The sequence below is a fragment of the Sphaerodactylus townsendi genome, linkage group LG06 (genome assembly GCF_021028975.2).
Source record: "Sphaerodactylus townsendi isolate TG3544 linkage group LG06, MPM_Stown_v2.3, whole genome shotgun sequence".
Lineage (NCBI taxonomy): Eukaryota > Metazoa > Chordata > Lepidosauria > Squamata > Sphaerodactylidae > Sphaerodactylus > Sphaerodactylus townsendi.
In genome coordinates, this window is record NC_059430.1 from 101218075 (window position 1) to 101236330 (window position 18256).

The 18256-nt window shown below is 45.0% G+C and overlaps 1 protein-coding gene across 1 annotated transcript in view; it reads right to left on the bottom strand.

Annotated features, from left to right (window-relative positions):
- Window positions 1-858: 858 nt before the first annotated feature.
- LCK (LCK proto-oncogene, Src family tyrosine kinase) overlaps window positions 859-18256 on the bottom strand; it is a 31671-nt gene continuing 14273 nt past the window's right edge. The window contains exons 10-14 of the mRNA XM_048500418.1: window positions 17382-17561; window positions 10951-11027; window positions 9574-9727; window positions 5589-5720; window positions 859-1803 (exon numbers count right to left, since the gene is read on the bottom strand). Of these exons, the coding sequence (XP_048356375.1) occupies window positions 1601-1803; window positions 5589-5720; window positions 9574-9727; window positions 10951-11027; window positions 17382-17561 (746 nt within the window). The 3' untranslated portion in view covers window positions 859-1600. The remainder of the gene's footprint in view (window positions 1804-5588; window positions 5721-9573; window positions 9728-10950; window positions 11028-17381; window positions 17562-18256) is intronic.

Genomic DNA, 18256 nt, shown 5'->3' on the forward strand with positions numbered 1-18256 from the left:
TGAAGTCACTGTTTATGACCTGATCTATTGATCAGCTATTGGTCAGTCAGACTGCCATTGCTTACATGATAGTGAGCACGTACATCTGAAGTTATAAAGTTAACTCGCTTTCTTTGTTTGAGCAGACACGACACCACGACCATGAGCACGAGACAGCAAACAGGTACCAAGATGTAACTAAATATACAGTAAAGTAGATGTGGAAACAGGGAAAGAAAGGATTTCTTATTTTATCTCCATGTAACCCTCCCTTTATAGTTAGTAAACTCATATAAAAAGCAACTGAGAATCTGTCTCTTCTGTTCAGGGGTCAAATGTCCCCAGGCTGCAGCCATTTAGTCACGTGGGGGGGGGGCGGAAAAATCACCCCCCAGCCCCCTCCTCTTTCCCTGATGAGCTTATGCAAAAAAAGTTGTTTGGTCGTGGTAGGGGAGGGCAGCCATCCATGGGGGGCGGGGTGTGTGTGTGTAAACCTCAGATTTTGCACCAGGCAACATTTGCCCTAGATACGCCTCTGCTTATATATACACATCAATTGACCCTTTTCACCAGAGACTCTGGGGACTGGACCTGGGAACTTCTGCCAAGTATGTGCTCCACCATGATTCCAGACTCTTGCCCTAAGAAGAGATAAAGTATCAATTTCAGCACAAACCTAAACAGACACATAACTCATGGTCTGTAGAGAAGAACATTCAGAGAGAAAGGGACTGTATCTTGTACAACAGTAGAGCATCTTTGCTGGGATTTACAGTGCTGGGGATCATCCAGGATTCACTCCAGAACTTCGTTTTGGTTGCCATCGCTCAGCACTGAAATGTGTTGTTTGATAGTCACCAAGGAGCACATGCAAAAGACCTTCTCACTACTAAAAATGGTTATTATTGCCTTGGATTATTTATATTTATCCTTGCACAGGGTGCTTTGCAGAGCAACGTAAGCAAAACAAAACCCCAAAAAAACAAAGGTGGGGCTTTGCCCCAAAGGGCTTACAATCTAACAAAGTGCTGCATCTAGGATTATGGGGTGTGCATTCCCATCCCTGACAGAGTTGCCAACTACCAGTTGATGCCAAGAGATCTCCCGGAATTCCAACTGATTTCCAGGCTACAGAGATCCGTTCCCCTGGAGAAAGTGACTGCTTTGGAGGGTGGCATTATATATGTATAGCATTATATCCTGTGGAGGTCTCTTTCCTCCATACACCTTGCCCTCCGCAGGCTCCACCCCCAACCTGGAGTAGGCAACCCTAGATGGCCTTGTCCAAACAGACTTGGATCGTTTAAAGATGAAGCATCTATTAAGGCAGTTAAAGCCAGGTTTGGTTGGAGCCAAGCTTAGCCCCAGGACCATGTTTCTCAGTCTTGGAATACGTGAGGTAATGGAGGGAATAATCATCTCCCAGATGTATGTATCTGCAGCCTACCCAACAGAATAGGAGTTTAAAGGGAAAACCTTCCACAGCTCAGTGGGGGTAGCATCCAGCTGCACTGAGCCTTTCCAGACTATGCCAGCGCTTCATGCTCCTCATTTCAAAATGTCTTAAGAAGGGATTGACATGTTGGGAGTTTTGGTCAAGGTTGTACATCTGGAGTTACAGTCACACCTGGTGCTCGTACTGTCCCTCTGTGGCTGTGAAAAAGTCCTCCAGGACATGCTTCAAGTATTCAAAGGTGGGCCTCTGTTCTGGGATGTCTTTCCAGCACTGCAGCATCAGCTGATACAACTCATCTGGGCAGTTCTCGGGTGCAGGCATGCGGTACCCATGTTCCAGTTTCTGGATGACTTCTGGGTTGGTCATCCCTATGGTAACAATGCAGAGCACCGAGTCAGAAAAGGTTGAGAAAGACAACACAAAGATATACAGGCTGGGGACGGGGATGTACCCCAACCAAATTTGTGGGTATGCATGCATGTATGGGTCTGTGTAAAGTGCCATCAAGTTGCAATGCTGATATCTGGCAATCCTATAGTAGTAAACAAAACAAGAAACACACAAATAGGAACCAAAAGTCATATTACTGGTCATAAGAGCTTACAAAACAATATTTTACTCAATGTGTAAAGTGATCACTGATCACAGAAGTTTAAAAATTACTATACTTAGCATGTACATCTACATATTGTTAATGTATGAGTTACCCCAGCCCAGCAAATTATGCTAATAATTTTGTGTATCTGGTCAACAAGCAGTAATTTTGAGAAAGCTTTCCATTTTATGAAAGTGATATACTTGTAAATACAAGCTACTAATGTACAGTCACTGCATGTTTACAACATTAATGTATGTTGTCCCTTTAAACTCTATATATTTCCAAATAGTAGACCTAACAATGACCATTATATTAGAAAAATTATTGCCATATTGATTGTGAAAAAGAGATTAGGAGCTCTTAAAACAGAGCCTAGATCACTGAGAAGCTTACAGGGTCCAGGTTTAGCATTGTAAATATGGAAAATGACCATGCAGAATTACACTTCTGTCATAATAATTAGCAAATACTTTGTTCATATTATACCATGTTTTCCCATCATTTGTATATCAACCCCAGAGTTCTTTCATGGCAGGAGACGGACAGAAGTGGTTTGCCGTTGTGTTCCTCTGCACAACAACCCTGGCATTTTTTAGTGGTCTCCCATCTAATTACTAACCAGAGCCCATTCTGCTTAGCTTCTGTGATCTGATGAGATCAAGCTAGCCTGGGTCATCCAAGTCAATGTCAAACATCTCTGGGCCTCCTTAAAAGTTTAAGACTTACTTCTGGATTTTGGCATCTGTGGTTGTGATTGTATCAGCTTTGCTGGGACTAACTAAAAGCACAATGCAGTCTAGTCAGGTTTCACAGAACTCTTCCTCAAGCCCAATGTAAGAAACAAAAGGAAGGAATGGTGTTGGTTGGAGACACGAATAGAAGCTGCCCTTGTCTGCAACACATTCACCATTGAAGGGTGAAATGATTTAAATAAATATATAGGCTGCATAGTGTTTGTTATTGAGAAGTGAAGTTAGAACCAGGAGGTATATCCAACTTCTGGTTCTGCCGGTTGTCCATGGACCACGATGAGAATTATAGTCCATGAACATCTAGGGGCAGAGTTGGACACCTCTGTTGTACAACTCACTTCTCAATGTAAAGAAAGGAGGTTGAGAGAGCAAGGTGATTGGTTGAAACTGGGAAGTGATGATATAGAGTCTGTTGAACTGGGAGTGTGGGTATTTGTGTACAACTGGGGAGAAAGACAGCTGTTTATGCTGGAGACTGACGGGGATCAGTCTGAGCTACACTGAATCAGAGTGAGTACAGAATTTGAGAGAGACAAACTATTATGGGCTAGAACTGAGTGAGAGTCGGAGAGATTGTGCAAAACTGGGGAAAGAGACAGGAGGCTGAGCTAAACTGCATCAGAAACCTTGAGAGACTAGAAAAAGAACCAAATTCTATGATGGTCTGAGATATGTAAAGGAAAGAGTGGACTGATGTAAAGTGAAAGTCACCTCAGCAGAAGTTGTTGCCACAGTTTGCTTTATTTATTGCTCAGTTTATTTATTTCTTGAAACTTTTAAGCTAAATAAAATAACAAATAAAATTTTATTTTGTTAAATGTAACCTGGAATTCTGCTAGTAATTTCCTCAAGATAACGTAACCCTTCAAAATTGCTTTAAAGCTCGGACATACTACCTTTGGAGGAAATAAAAAGGGGTTTGGAATTAAATTCCTGAGGGCAGCGAAATATAGTTAGTTAAATATAGTTATATTTATTTGTAAAGAAATAAGAATAGGCATCACATAGGGTATTCCCACTATCACTTCTGGAGACTTTGGGTCTCCATGTTGTGTGTCAAAGGATGGGGTGGTGGGAAAGAGATTGGAAGCTGTACTTTCCCCATGACCCAAGGTGTGCCTGGCTGAACAATGGCGCTAGATAACCTTCATTGTCTTACCCTAAGGTGATTTAATCAGCACAATCACAGCAATTAGTATTCAGGTGAAAAACTTGCACCCATCCCAGCACTCATTTGCACCCATCACAACCATTAATCAGTATTCAGGAGAATAGTAATCAGGAGGATCTTGCATCCTGACAACTCATCAAGCCTCTCCCATGTTATTGTTGCAACCTTGGAAAAGTAATCAATTCTTTGTCTCTGGCCTTCTTGTCAGCTTACCTCATACTGCCTCAGGACCCGTTTCTAAATATTTGTCCTGTGGCCATTCACTGTGTGTTTGCCTGTATCTCTCTCTCAGATCTGCATGCACACCCCCATGTTCACATGAAGTCCTTTTCCCTTTCAGCTGCCACTTTCCTGCATCCCTTCTCTGCAAGACTGGTAAATATCATCCATACCTGAAACCCTATCCAGCTCCTCCCTTTCTCTCCTAGTTAGTTCTTGCATGCCTTGTGTGTGTATGTTTAGTGTTTGAAAATATATTCCTTGTTTTTCAGCCCCGCTGAACAAAATGGGACTGACATCTGGGTAGCGTTATGTGCTTCCAATTTATGGCAACTCTGTGAATTATTAATCTCCAAAACATCCTATCTTGAATAGCCTCGCTCAGGTTTTGCAAGCTGAAATCAGTTGCTTTCTTTTTTTGAGTCAACCCATCTCATTTTGGGTCAACCCATCCCTTTAGCTACTGCCTACAACTTTCCCTAGCATTATTGTCTTTCCTAGAGACTCTTATCTTCTCATGATGTGACCAAAATTTGATAGGTTCAGTTTAGTTATTTTAGATTCTAGGAACAATTCAGGCTTGATTTCATCTAGAATCCACATCTTTGTCTAATTAACTTCTGAGTAGTGTGGGCCAAAATACCAATAAGGGGCCTAGCAGAGGTTCTCAGGGTAGCACCTGGGTCATGGGATCCTGTTTCCCCTAAAAAGGCACTTCAGTTGGCTCAACAGGGCAATCCCATGCAGAATTATGCCAACCTGAGACTGCAGAAAGCAATAGGATTTATGTAGAAGTAGCTCTGCATAAGATTGCAGTGCAACTTTGGGCAAAGGGGATGCAAGAAACCTCTGGCTGGCCAAGTTTTCTAAAATCAGGAATAAAAAGAAAGCTGGTTTGTGTGATTTCTTTGATGTTTTACAGATCTGATTTATGGTTGATTGTTTTTGTATGCCACCAAGCTTTCAAGACTGGCAAAAGAGAAATCCAAAAATAATTATATCTTTTTTTTTTTTGGAGCTAGATTTGAGAACAGTAGCACTTCAGAATCAACACAATTGTCATGCTATAAGCTTTTGCAGGTCAAAGTCAACTATGTCAGCTTTGATTCTCAAAAGTTTATACCCCAAAAATCTTGTTGGTTTCTAAGATGCTACTGTGGACTTAAATCTAGCTGTTCCACAGCAGACCAACACAGCTGCCTTTCCAAACTACTTTTTTATTATTCATCAGAAGGGGTGATAGCAGTAGCGGAAGTAGTAGCAACAGCAGTACAAGTATTAGTAATAGTAGTAATAAAGTAGTACAAAGATTACGAAATATCAAAATGTGGGGCAGGGAAGGTTATCTTTGAATGCAGGGTGTTTTTCTACAAGAGGAAAAATTGCTGTATATTGCTACTAAAAAATTCTGACCTGGATAAGGAATCCGGCCGTAGGTGATGATCTCCGTCAGCAGAATCCCAAATGACCAAACATCTGCTTTTATGGTGAACGTCCCATAATTAATAGCCTCTGGGGCTGTCCATTTAATGGGGAATTTTGCTCCTGGAATAGACAGGGGGGGGGGGGGTGTGTGTTAGGCAGACATCAGTACACAATTGCTCCTTAGTGCCATTTCTGGTGCCTTGACTTGCTTTGGCCACAAGAAGGGGCTCTATCTCCACTTGATGCCAAAGACTTTGCAAAACAAGTCCACTTCCTTGTTGCCTGCTCTGGGTTGAGAAATACTTGGGAGATTTTGGTTGTGGAGCCCAGAGAGGGCAGGGTTTGGGGAGGAGGAAGACCCCAGCAAGGGGAAAGTGAGGATGGGGTATGAGTCTGAAATTGTGTGCATCGAGGAATGCTGCTGTAAATTTCGTTGTGTGTGCACAATGACAATAAATGGTTATGCTTATGATGCCTCAGAGTCCACCCTCTAAATCAGCCATTTGTTCCAGGGGAACTGATCTTGGTCAACTGGAAATAAACTGTAATAACGGGAGTAATAACTGGAGGTTGGCAAACCTACATTTCGCAGATTATTATAAACTTTCCCTAATTCAGACCTGCACACACATGAAAGAAATGGAGATTTCTATGCTTGTAAAATGCTGAAGGCAATATAGCCCGGAAACCCAGGCTACATATATAAGGGCTTCTGAGCATGGGCAGAAGGACCATAGAACACGACCCTTGCTGAGGCTTTCTGACCAGTAATAATATATCTGGCAACATGGCGTATAAGAGTTTAGTTTATGTTCAATATAACTGTAACAAAAAGTTACATTCTTTATTAAAAATGAGAGCTGGGAACGAGTGAGTTGTTTCATTATAATGTATAACTATAATGTATAATTATAGCAGTCTTAGCAATTACCAATAATTTGTAAAAGTCTGAAAAAAATCCCTCCAGTGGGGTAGGGGAAGCCATGGGAGAGGCTAAGGCAAGGACAATGACATTGATATGGTCAGGACCTGCAAAAATGCACACCTCCCAATCCACACAGTGTCCAGACACCTTGTATCTCCCAAAAAAAATTATACCAAACCTGGTTTGGGAAAGATCACGGCAAAGCTGGTAGATTGCCTCTGCATACGGGGAGTCTATTTAACTATCAATGAGAACAGAAAAAGGTAGACCTATTCTCCATTAACTCATAACATTCCGATTTAAATAATGGTAGCAACCACACCTTGTGGTAGCAACTTCCATAAAGTGATTTTGGACTTCAGTATTCACAAGATCCAACACTGTACAGTTGCCTGCTGTTTAAAAATAAGCCTGTCATTTTATTCTCTCCAGTTCCACTGACAACAAAACAGAGATAATTAAATTAAAGTAAGTAAAATTCAGGAATATCATTTCAATACTATTTTGCCCTTTGGGCTATCCAAAATTGTGATCCTTCCACAGCCACCCGTCATGACTGAACTGGGGTGGGGAGGAAATAGCCAGGGAGTTCCAAGAAAGGGAGCGGCTTCCTGTGTTCCCATCATGCACTGCAATGTGCAGCTCCAACAGCTCCTGCAGCTCCAACTCAAAACCACAGGCCCCCTCATACACCTCAGTATGTGCAAAGCACTCTTTCACACTTTTCCCCTCACACATACAAAGCGGCCTCCTGTGGGCTTTGGCTTCCTCTAAGACATGAGGCTGTTGCATCAAGCAAAGGCAAAAGCGAGAGAAGCAGAGGTGGTCTCTACAATGGATGTGGGAAAAGGATGCTCATGTGAATCCTCTGACCCAGGGAGGACAGAACCAGGAAAGCCCCACATGCCACAGAGCCAGGGACCCAGTTGCATAAGAACAAACTCCGCTATATGCACGCACAACTTTCCCGAGGCTTTTTCTTGCAAATAATTCCCCAAAATGTGCTAGCTTAGGGCTGAATAAATTTAATAAGGATGAGGAAGAGCTGAGCTATCTGCCCTGCCACTTCTGAACCATTTCCTCTGAGGTTCAGTCTTCCAGTGTAGCAAAGCTGACAGAGAGGGAAGGAAAGAAATGCCCACGTCTTTCTTTTTTTGCAAATGCTAATTCTGCATCAGCAGTGATGCACCAAGGAAAGCGCCTTAATGTTCCTCAAAAGCCACCCTTGCCTGGTAGGAAAGAAAATGGAGGAGGGGAGGGGTATGCCAAATGACACTGACCCTAGCAACTGGTTTTTCCCTGCCAGCAATTTCCTGCCCTTCCCAGGGCTTTGCTCCTTGTTCCCAGCAGTTGATTTGCAAAAGTCTGGGCATTCTGCCAGGTCTGCCCTACAGGCTCTTCCTCACAACTACCCTGTTTCCCCGAATATAAGACATCCCCAGAAAATAAGACGTAGTAGAGGTTTTGCTGAAGTGCGAAATATAAGGCACCCCCCGAAAGTAAGACGTAGCAAAGTTTTTGTTTGGAAGCATGCCCGACAAACAGAACACAGAAAAATAAGACATCCCCTGAAAATAAAACATAGCACATCTTTGGGAGCAAAAATTAATATAAGACACTGTCTTATTTTCGGGGAAACATGGTAGTTGTGAGGCCACGATACCTAAAGCAGTGAGCTTTGGCTTTTGAAAGCTTGTTTGATGGTCTTTAATCTTGCTCTTTTACATGGCCATGGACCTGAAAACACTACTATGAAGCAAATAGTCCTTCACCCGTCTAAGAAATGGCTCATGTTACTGTGAGTGGATTAGGGAATGTACACACAGGCAGCTGCCCCATCCAGAGCCAGATCACTAGTTTGCCAAGGTCAGTATTCCATACTCTGACTGGCAGCATCCCTCAAGGTCTCAGGCTGAGACCTTTCACATCACCTACTCTGCCTAATCCTTTTAACTGGAGATGCCAGGGACTGAACCCAAGACCTTCCGCATACAAAGGAGATGTTCTACCACTGAGCCATGGCTTTTCTGATACAGAACAGGTCCAGTGTTGCAGGAATGGTAGCTCCAAAAGCTATGGGGGTTTGTTTTTTACCTTTTACAATCACAGAGTTGGAAGAGACCTCAAGGGCCATCAAGTCCAACCCCCTGCAACGCAGGAACACACAATCAAAGCACTCCTGACAGATGGCCATCCAGCCTCTGTTTAAAAACCTCCAAAGAAGGAGACTCCACCACACTCCGAGGTAGTGCATCCCACTATCGAACCGCCCTCACTGTCAGGAAGTTTTCCCTGATGTTTAGGTGGAATCTCTGTTGCCTATGTTGTTCCCAGCATAACTGATAAAAATTAGGCAAGTGGAATAGGCAAAAATGTGAGCGAGAACATTTTATGGGAGATTCTCAAGGGTAGGGTTGCATGAGACAAGTCCTCAGTGAGGGTGCTACTGTGCTGTAGGGGCTCAGCTCATGGGGGCAGTGAGGGAGTGGCTCCCAGACCCATGCCAGCAGCAGCTGTGAGAGAACAGAGCTCCCTGCCAGCTGTGGAACAGCAGGAGAAGATGGGCCAATCTCACTTGGAGTGACAAAATACTTTGAACTCGCTCTGGGTGTGAGGTCTAAATGTCTTACACGTCTTGGAGGGTACACCAGCTATTGCTCCTTTGCTAGGCCAGGTAGGGGAAGAAGTAGAGTTGCCAGCTCTGGGTTAGGAAATACCAGGAGACTTGGGGGTGGAGTCTGAGAAAAGCAGGACTTGGGGAAGGATGGAACTTCAATGGGGAATAATGCCAAAGTCCTCCTTCCAAAGCATACATTTCACCCAAGGGAGCTGATCTCTGTTGCTTGGAGGAGGAGGAGGAGGAGAAGAAGAAGAAGAAGAAGAAGAAGAAGAAGAGGAGGAGTTTGGATTTATATCCCCCCAGATAAGCCTCCACAACTCAAGCGGCAGAGCTGGGAATCAAACCCGGTTCCTCCAGATCAGAGTGGGACTGCTATAATAGCAGATCTCTGGCCATCTGGAGGTTGGCACCCCTAGAAGAAGACACACCTTCTTGAGCAGTATACTCATCATCCTCTATCAGACGAGCCAGGCCAAAATCAGCAATCTTGCAGCAAAGGGTCTCAGACACCAGGATGTTGGCAGCTCGCAGGTCACGGTGGATGTAATTTTTCTTCTCCAGGAAAGCCATGCCTTCAGCTACCTTTGTAGGGGAAGAGGATGGGATTAGATGAGGGTGGAGCAGGCCAAGATCAACCTGGTAGAGTTGCCAGCTACAGGTTGGGAGGTTCCTGGAGTTTTGGAGGTGGAGTCTGGGGAGTGGAGGGACCTCACTGGTGTATAATACCACAGAGTCTGCCCTTCAAAACAGCCATTTTCTCCTCAAGAGAACTAACAGCCTGGAGGCCAGTTATAATTCCAAGGTAGCTCCAAACCCCACCTGGAGGTTGGCAACCCAAGGCTGCTCATCCATTCATCCAATTCAATGCTCTCCCCTCCATCTCCAAACCTCATGACAAGCAAGATTTCATCGCCAACTAATTTCTCCATCAATAATTATTTCAAGCTGTTTTAGCAGTTGTAGCTTTCGTCATAGAACTCTAAAACTTGTAGATTAGGGAGGGTGCGGTTGAGTATTTTTATGTGTTTCACCTTGAGATAAGCCTGGCCCATGCAGTACTATCTTTTAGGTGCCTGTCCAAAACATTTATTTTAACCCATGCTTTATCTTTCCAGCTGTTTTATGGTCAGAGGTCTGTTTTGTGGATACCGGTAGTTTTACAGTGCTTTTGTGCTGATAGACTTGTTTTAATGTCTTGTGTGGTTTTTTTCCCCAGTATTTCTTATTTATTATTTAAATTGAAAGCCGCCTCAAGCAGGACTCCGGTGAGGCAACACAGAAATCTCCTAAATAAAGTAAACCGCAACCACCTCTCAGATTAAAAAACACACTGTTCCCTAGAAGGGGAAGACACAGTGAAATTGGCTTACGTCTGTCATGTAAACATGCTACTAGCTTCTGTTTTGCAAGCAGAAATCCTGCTCAACATTTTTTCCACGATTGAAAAAATGGATTTCCAAAGAATGGTAACTCCCCTTCCCGTTTCCTAACATAACTATTCCCTTATTGGGTTGCCAACTCTGGGTTGTGAAATACTTGAAGGTTTTGGAGTGGAGCCTGAGGAGAAAGGGGTTTGTGGAGGGGCAGAACCGACATGGGGTATAGCGCTATACAGTCCACCATCTGAAACAGCCATTTTCTCCAGGGGAGCTAATCTCTGTCAGTTGGCAATCAGTTCTACGTCTGGGAGATCTCCAGGCCCTACCTGGGAGCTGACAACTCCAATTCCCTATCACCATGTCCTCCCTTGCTATCTTACCAGGTTTGGTTTTGTCCAGACCCATCTACCCCACTCTGTTTCACACCTGTGCTGCCTTATCCAGGAGGTCATAAATGGTTAACCGCAGTCCTTGTTCATCCTTGAGAAAGTCTACCAAGTTCCCTGCCAAGAAAGAAAAATGGACATCAATGCTGTGAAGTCACAGATGACTTAAGGCAACCTTAGCAAAGGGCTTTCGAGGCAAGTGAGAAGTAGAGGTGGTTTCCTCTGCAGAGTCTTCCTCAGAAATTTCCCATCCAAGTACCGACCCTGTTTTTCTTCTGAGATCTGATGAGATCAGGCTAAATTATGCCGTTTTCTTTTCCCAAGAAAGAAAAAAAAACACCAATCAAAACATTCAAAGTAACAACAACGGATGGCCTGTTGAGTGTATTTCCTTTCCTAGTGAATAATTACACCCTTCCTATACATATACAAACATATACAAAGAGCCTCCAGATAAGAGGACATGTATTTCAAGAATTCTTCTACTTTGGCATGCCTTTTTAGAAAAAAAAATCCACCATTGAATACGGGGGCAGTGTCTTTCTCAAGGAGCAGCAGTGGCATAGGAGGTCAAGAGCTCATGTATCTAATCTGGAGGAACCGGGTTTGATTCTCCGCTCTGCTGCCTGAGCTGTGGAGGCTTATGTGGGGAATTCAGATTAGCCTGTACACTCCCACACATGCCAGCTGGGTGACCTTGGGCTAGTCACAGCTTCTCGGAGCTCTCTCAGCCCCACCTACCTCACAGGGTGTGAGGGGGGAAGGGCAAGGAGATTGTAAGCCCCTTTGAGTCTCCTACAGGAGAGAAAGAGGGGGCTATAAATCCAAACTCTTCTTCTTCTCTTCTTCAAGCTTGCATACGATCCACCAGGAATGTCTCCTGACCAAGCCTTACTGAAATGAACAAGGTTTACGCTAGAGTCATACCCTGTGGGGATGGACAGACTGTGTACAGATGATTGCTTCCACATGAAGTCCCTCTTGCCCACAGAGAATACCAATGTGTCCTCCTGGTAGTGACTCCTAATGAGTGGAAGGCACTGGCTAAATGTGATTATCCTTCAGAAAAAGCCCTGCCATGATGAGACTACGGAGGGGCAACAGCAATTGGACTTTGCATGTCACTGAAAGTGGCAGATTGGAGACTAAATTATCACAGTCCCCAAGAAAGTTCTCCAGTGTCAGCAGCCCTACTGAAATGAACAACAGTTGCACAAGCCACGGCCATGGGTGGACTGTGGCCCATGGTAATCGGGGGAGGGGAACTGACATTTTGTCAAAATGGTTGCCAACCCCTAGGCAGGGTCTGGAGAGCTCCCAGACTTGTTCTCCCGGAAAAAATGGCTGCTTTGGAGAGTGGACTTTGTGCATTTATATCCCACTGAAGTCCTGCCCCTTCCAAATCTCACCCTCCCCAGGCTCCATCCCCAATCTCTAGGAATTTCCCACAAGAAATTGGTAACCCTCCATTTTGATCTTTATCTCATTTGCCAAAAGGTCTACCTACTCTGTTCTCCCTCCAGCTAGAACAGGGGTAGGGAACCTGTGGCTCAAGAGCCGAAGCATGCGGCTCTTCTGCCCTTGCACTGCGGCTCCACGAGCCGAGCCGCCGGCCCCACCCTTGCCCACCCTGCAGATAGCAGGGCGGGCACACCAATGGCCCATGGCCAGCTGGGCTGCACTGCATGGGCTTTACCCTCTCTCGCCACTGCCTCGAAGCGGGCCGGGCATGCTTCGCAGCTGGCGAGGCCGAGCCACTGGCCCGCAGTCCTTATTCTGTTTCGCCGGTATCTGCGGCAGCAGGGCGGACGCATCCATGCTCAGAATGAGCGGAGTAAAAGGTTAAAAAAACCCAATATATATAGTGTTATCTTTATTTTAAATGTCAAAAATTATTTGCAGCTCCCAAGTGTTTTCTTTTCCCGTGGAAAACGGGTCCAAATGGCTCTTTGAGTGTTAAAGGTTCCCTACCCCTGGAGCTGCAGGAGATCACGCAGAGTTTGCTAAGTAGGAATTGCTTGTCCACCAGGAACTTTTATCAGTACTCCAAGCTGGCTTGTGCTCATGCAGCCTCAACCATAAGGGACACAATTCCCTTTTTGCCTTTGTAAAATTATCAAAAATGTTAAATGCTTATGAGGGTTTCCAAGCACTTATTCATTCAGGGAGCAGGGGATAAGGGAGGGGGTGGAGAGTTCTTCCATTGTTTCTTCAAAAATTACCATTTGTGCAGTGGAAAAAAACCACACTTAATTCCCCTTTTTCATGTCCTGCCCACCATGCGGGTACAGGAACACACCAAAAATAACCCAGGTTTTGGCAAGAGGGCAAACTTTTGTGCATGTGTGGCCACGTGAGGATCTTTTTTGAGCCTTTCCTTCAGTTCCAATTCATAACCAAGCTCCTGCAATGGGGCAACAAACTCTTAGGAAAGAGCACAGATACAGTTCTGTTGCTTACTCCATTGAGGAGCAGGTGAGCTAAGCTGCCACCATTCTCACACTTTTGCACAAAGAACACCCTCACACACAAAAAAAAGTCAGAAAGCCTTGCACCAGGTCTTGAAATCAGTGTATGGACCCAGGGGGAAGGAGGAAGGATGTGGGGGCAATTTTCCGCCCCCCATGACCAAATGGCCACAGCCCCAGGACACTTGACCCTATATGGCCCCTTGGGCAATACGCCCCTGCTTCCAGATTACAGGGCCCACTATGAGTGCCTCATCCACGGTTTCAACCAGCATGGGCAGAATGCTCTGTCCAGATAATTTCTTGCTTCCATACTAGGATATCCCAGGGACTGTTCCACCCACCCCCTGCCTTCACTTCAACAGCATGCTGGAGGAGCACAAGAAGATAACCTTAACTGACTTAGCTCAGACCTAGGGCTTTGGGTTGCCAACCTCCCGGGTGGGGCCTGGAGATCTCAACTGGTCTCCAGACTCCAGAAATCAGTCCCCCTGGAGAAGACGGCTGCTTGGGAGGGCAGCTCTATGGCATTATACTTGCAGAAGTCTCTCCCCTCTGAAAACCTCACCCTCCCCAAACCTCACCCTCTCCAGACTCTACCCATCCTCAAAATGTCCAGGAATTTCTCAGCAAGGAATTGGCAACCCTACATTTCAATCTTTATCTCAGACGCCAAAACTTTTGAACCTACACTGTTCTCCTTCCAGCTAGACTCTCCAGGGTTGCTAGACTGCTGTGCACGGAGTGAGGCACATCTCCAGGAATTTCCCAATCCAGAACTAGCAACCCTAGAAGATCTTCCATATTGCATATGAAATCTAGCTGGCGTATGATAGCCTTGTTGCAGTCTGCCCAGGGTGTATCCAAAAAAACGAGATACAGCACACAAGCCTCCCCTCCCCCTTTGAGAAGAAGGAAACCCCTCCCAAATCCTCTGGCTATTCTTGTATCCCTGGCAGGCGACTCCTATTGCAGCTGTATCATGACAACTTTTAATTTCCTTCTTTCCTCATTCCTCTCCCCGCTCCACCTCCTTGTTGCAGATTTAGCAAAAGAGGCTCTTCATTATCTAAAACAGAGGTGGGCAAATTACAGCCCCAAGTCCACATGGGAACCTCACTTTTCCTCCAGTCCTCAAGCCGTTTAACAGCAGCAGAATGAGTTGTGCTCCCGATGCATTCTCCCAAAAATATATTAAATGGCAGGGGCTATTTGGAATAGCACTGCAGGCAAAATGGCCACACCTGGGCTTCCACCTGTTTCTGCAGGCTTCCAGTGCAATTCTAAGCAGAGTCACTCCAGTCTAAACTCATTGAAACCTATTGATTTCAGTGGGTCTAGACTGGAGTGACTCTGCTTAGTTTTGCACTGTTAATGTTGGGTGGTACTTCCTGTAGCTTGTGCTAAAAACAAGAACAGGAAGGCTTCCCAAGGTGGCCTCTAGCTCTAGCCCAAAACAATTGGCCATTCCTGACCCAGAGCAAGGGTAAAGCAGAGGAACTGGGCAGAGACAAAGGACAAATGAGACAAACTGGCACATGAAGAGGTTACCATCTTCTACCTTCATGCTGATGGACACTGAAGGTTTCTAAAGCTTGCTGAGGACACTAATGGTTCTTCAGTGGAGGACTTCAGGAAGATATAATATTATCTCATGTCCTCCAAAGTAGCCATTTTCTCCAGGGGAAATTATTTCTGTAGTCTGGAGATCAATCTTAATTCCAAGAGATCTCCAGGACCCAACTGGAAGTGAGCAACCCTACAATTGTGGTGCCCAGAACTGTGTTTACCACAATTTAAGAAGGATATTGACAAGCTGGAACATGTCCAGAGGAGGGCAACCAAAATGGTAAAAGGTCTGGAATCCATGCCCTATGAAGAGAGGCTTAGGGAGCTGTTTAATCTGGAGAAGCAAAGGTTAAGGGGGGCATGATAGCTATGTTTGAAGGGATGTCATGTCAAAGAGGGAGCAAGCTTGTTTTCTGCTGTCTCAGAGACTAGGACACAGAGTAATGGATTCAAGGTGCAGGAAAAGAGATTCCACCTAAACATTAGGAAGAACTTTCTGTCAGGGCTGCTCGACAGTGGAATTCACTGCCTTGGAGAGTGGCAGAGTTTCATTTTTTGGAGGTTTTTAAAGAAGCTGGATGAACATATGTCAAGAGTGCTTTGATTGTATGTTCCTGCATGGCAGGGGATTGGACTTGATGGCCCTTGGGTGTCTCTTCCAACTCTATGATTCTATGATCCTCCATGCTTAACACTCACATTTGTAATTAAACAGGCAAACCTCTAACACTCTTTCCTTACAAGGGCATAAATCCTGTAGCCCCTGACCCTGCCATGCCTGGTGCTCACTACAGATTACAGAAATGGGGTACTTATGTGCATTTCACATTTGGGATTGGTAGCATTGACATGAGAAACAGGAAAGCAGAGATCGGGGAAGGAATATCAGAGAGACCGAAGGCTTGCAAGATCAATAGGTGAGGTTGTGAACTCTCCCTTACTGGCAGTCTTCAAGCAGCAGCTGGACAAATACTTGTCAGGGATGCTTTAGGCTGATTCTGCATCGAGCAGGGGGTTGGACTAGACAGCCCTTTCCACCTCTATGATTCACAAGCTCAAGACGGTATGGCAACTTCGAAAAGAACAGGTTCATTTAACAGACCCAAAGCCTTGAAGGTCTGAGATCTGTAGAACTATAGCTATTCTACCCTTTCCGTTCCCCTCCCTTCTCTCCTTCCCCCCTTGTTTAACAGTTAAGGCACACCCAGGAGCCCTTCGGGAATGGGGCGATATAAAAGTCAAAATAATTAATTAAGCAATTAAATAATTAATCAATCAATCAATTAATTAAATAATTATTCACCCTCTCCATCAGTTCCTGCTCCCACCTGTGTTGTGATATATTTAGTTTTTCACTCTGTTGCAATTTTTTAAAAATTAAAATATTTGCAAAGGGTCTGCTAGTTAGTTCCCTCCCCATGGCTGTCCCCTCCCCAAAGCCCAGGATACAACAAGCAGAAAGCAGAAACCCTGCAAAAACTGCTGACCAAACCACTGTTGAAGAACATTTGTGCCAAGCCATACTTGGTGCAGGAAATGTGGAGGAAATCCCCATTTAATCAATCTAGGGGAAAGTCTTTGCTAACCCCACATAGGAAGGTCCATCCATCCCAAGAGTGAGCAAAGCTCTGCAGAGTGTTACCCCAAAAGAAAATCTTATTGGATGCCATTCTATGAGAAACCATAAAAATAAAATGCTCCGCCCTGGGCTGAAGGGAAGTACGCAGTGTGGAAAGAGGGGGCTGGAGAGTTGGAGGAGCAGGAGAGCTCAGCAGATATGGGATGCCATAAGATCCGTCCTTCAAAGCTTCCAGCATGGTGTAGTGGTTAAGAGCAGGTGCACTCTAATCTGGAGAACCGGGTTTGATTCCCCACTCTGCACTTAAGATGTGGAAGCTTATCTGGTGAACCAGATTAGCTTGTGCACTCCAACACATGGCAGCTGGGTGACCTTGTGCTAGTCATAGTTCTTTGGAGCTCCCTCAGTCCCACCTACCTCACAGGGTGTTTGCTGTGGGGGAGGGAGAAGTGAAAGGAGATTGTAAGCCCCTTTGAGTTTCCTTACAGGAGAGAAAGGGGGGGATATGAATCCAAACTCCTCTTCTTCTTCTTCTTCTTCTTCTTCCTCCTCCTCCTCCTCCAGGGGAAAAAATCAATGGAGTCTAGAGATCAGTTGTGATTCTGGGAGAATTCAGGACCTTAAGACTGGCAAGGGGTCCGCCACTCTAATTAAATCACCATTCTCACACTATTATTTCTTTATTTACATGTATTTTCAGATTGCCCTATACCTAAAGGTCTCTGAGTATGTTACAAGAAGGTCAGAAGGCTGACAGCCTTATGTGGTATGCTCAGAACATGCCAGATTCTGGAGCCCAGGAATGTGAAGCCCCACCCAGAGTGCGAAGGCAAGAAACAGGGCTTATCCCCTCACCTTTTTCCATGTATTCTGTTATGATGTACACAGGCTTCTGGGTCACCACAGCATACAGCCTCACCAGCCGTGGATGCTGTAATTTCTTCATTAGGTTGGCTTCGGCAAGGAAGGCCTCAGTGGACATGCTGCCTTGCTTCAGGCTCTTGACAGCAACTTTGGTGTGACCATTATAATAACCTATAGAGAAACAGAGTGAAGTTCTGACCCCAAGAATCCTTATCTGTCTAGTACAGTTTTATCACATCAACCATCCAAGGAGTTTACGATACTCTACACGGTATTCCCTTCCATATTGTATCCTCCTGATAAACTACTCGGTGTGGTATGCTATGCCAAGAGAGAATTACTAGTCCATAGTCAACCAATAAATTTCCTGGCAGATTAGGGATTTCAATTTGGACCTCCCAGATCCTAGTCCAACAGTCCAACCACTAGTAAACACTGCCTCCCTAATCCTGTCAACATTTTTCTCCAACTTCCATACTCGAATTAAAACTCTCATTATTGGCTCCTAAGCCAGTTCTCTCCAGAAAGAAAGTATGATCTAGAGCAAAGGTATCCAACTCTGGCGCTTCATGGCCAATTGGTCATGCCAGAAGGGGCTGATGGGAATTGTAGTCAATGAACATCTGAAGCACCAGAGTTGGACACCCCTGGTCTAGAGAGTCAGACTAGGATCTGAAAGCTCCATGTTTAAATCCCCACTCCATCATAGAGCTGATTCTGTCAAAGTTCCACACACACACATGCACACCCTGTATATATTTGGGGGTCCTTTCTCCCCCCATGAGCAGCATTTCAAGGCAAATTTGGGGGTGAAGAAGGAAGGGGGGGTGAAAAGAGGGAAGTTTTGCTTGCTCCACTGAAGGAAA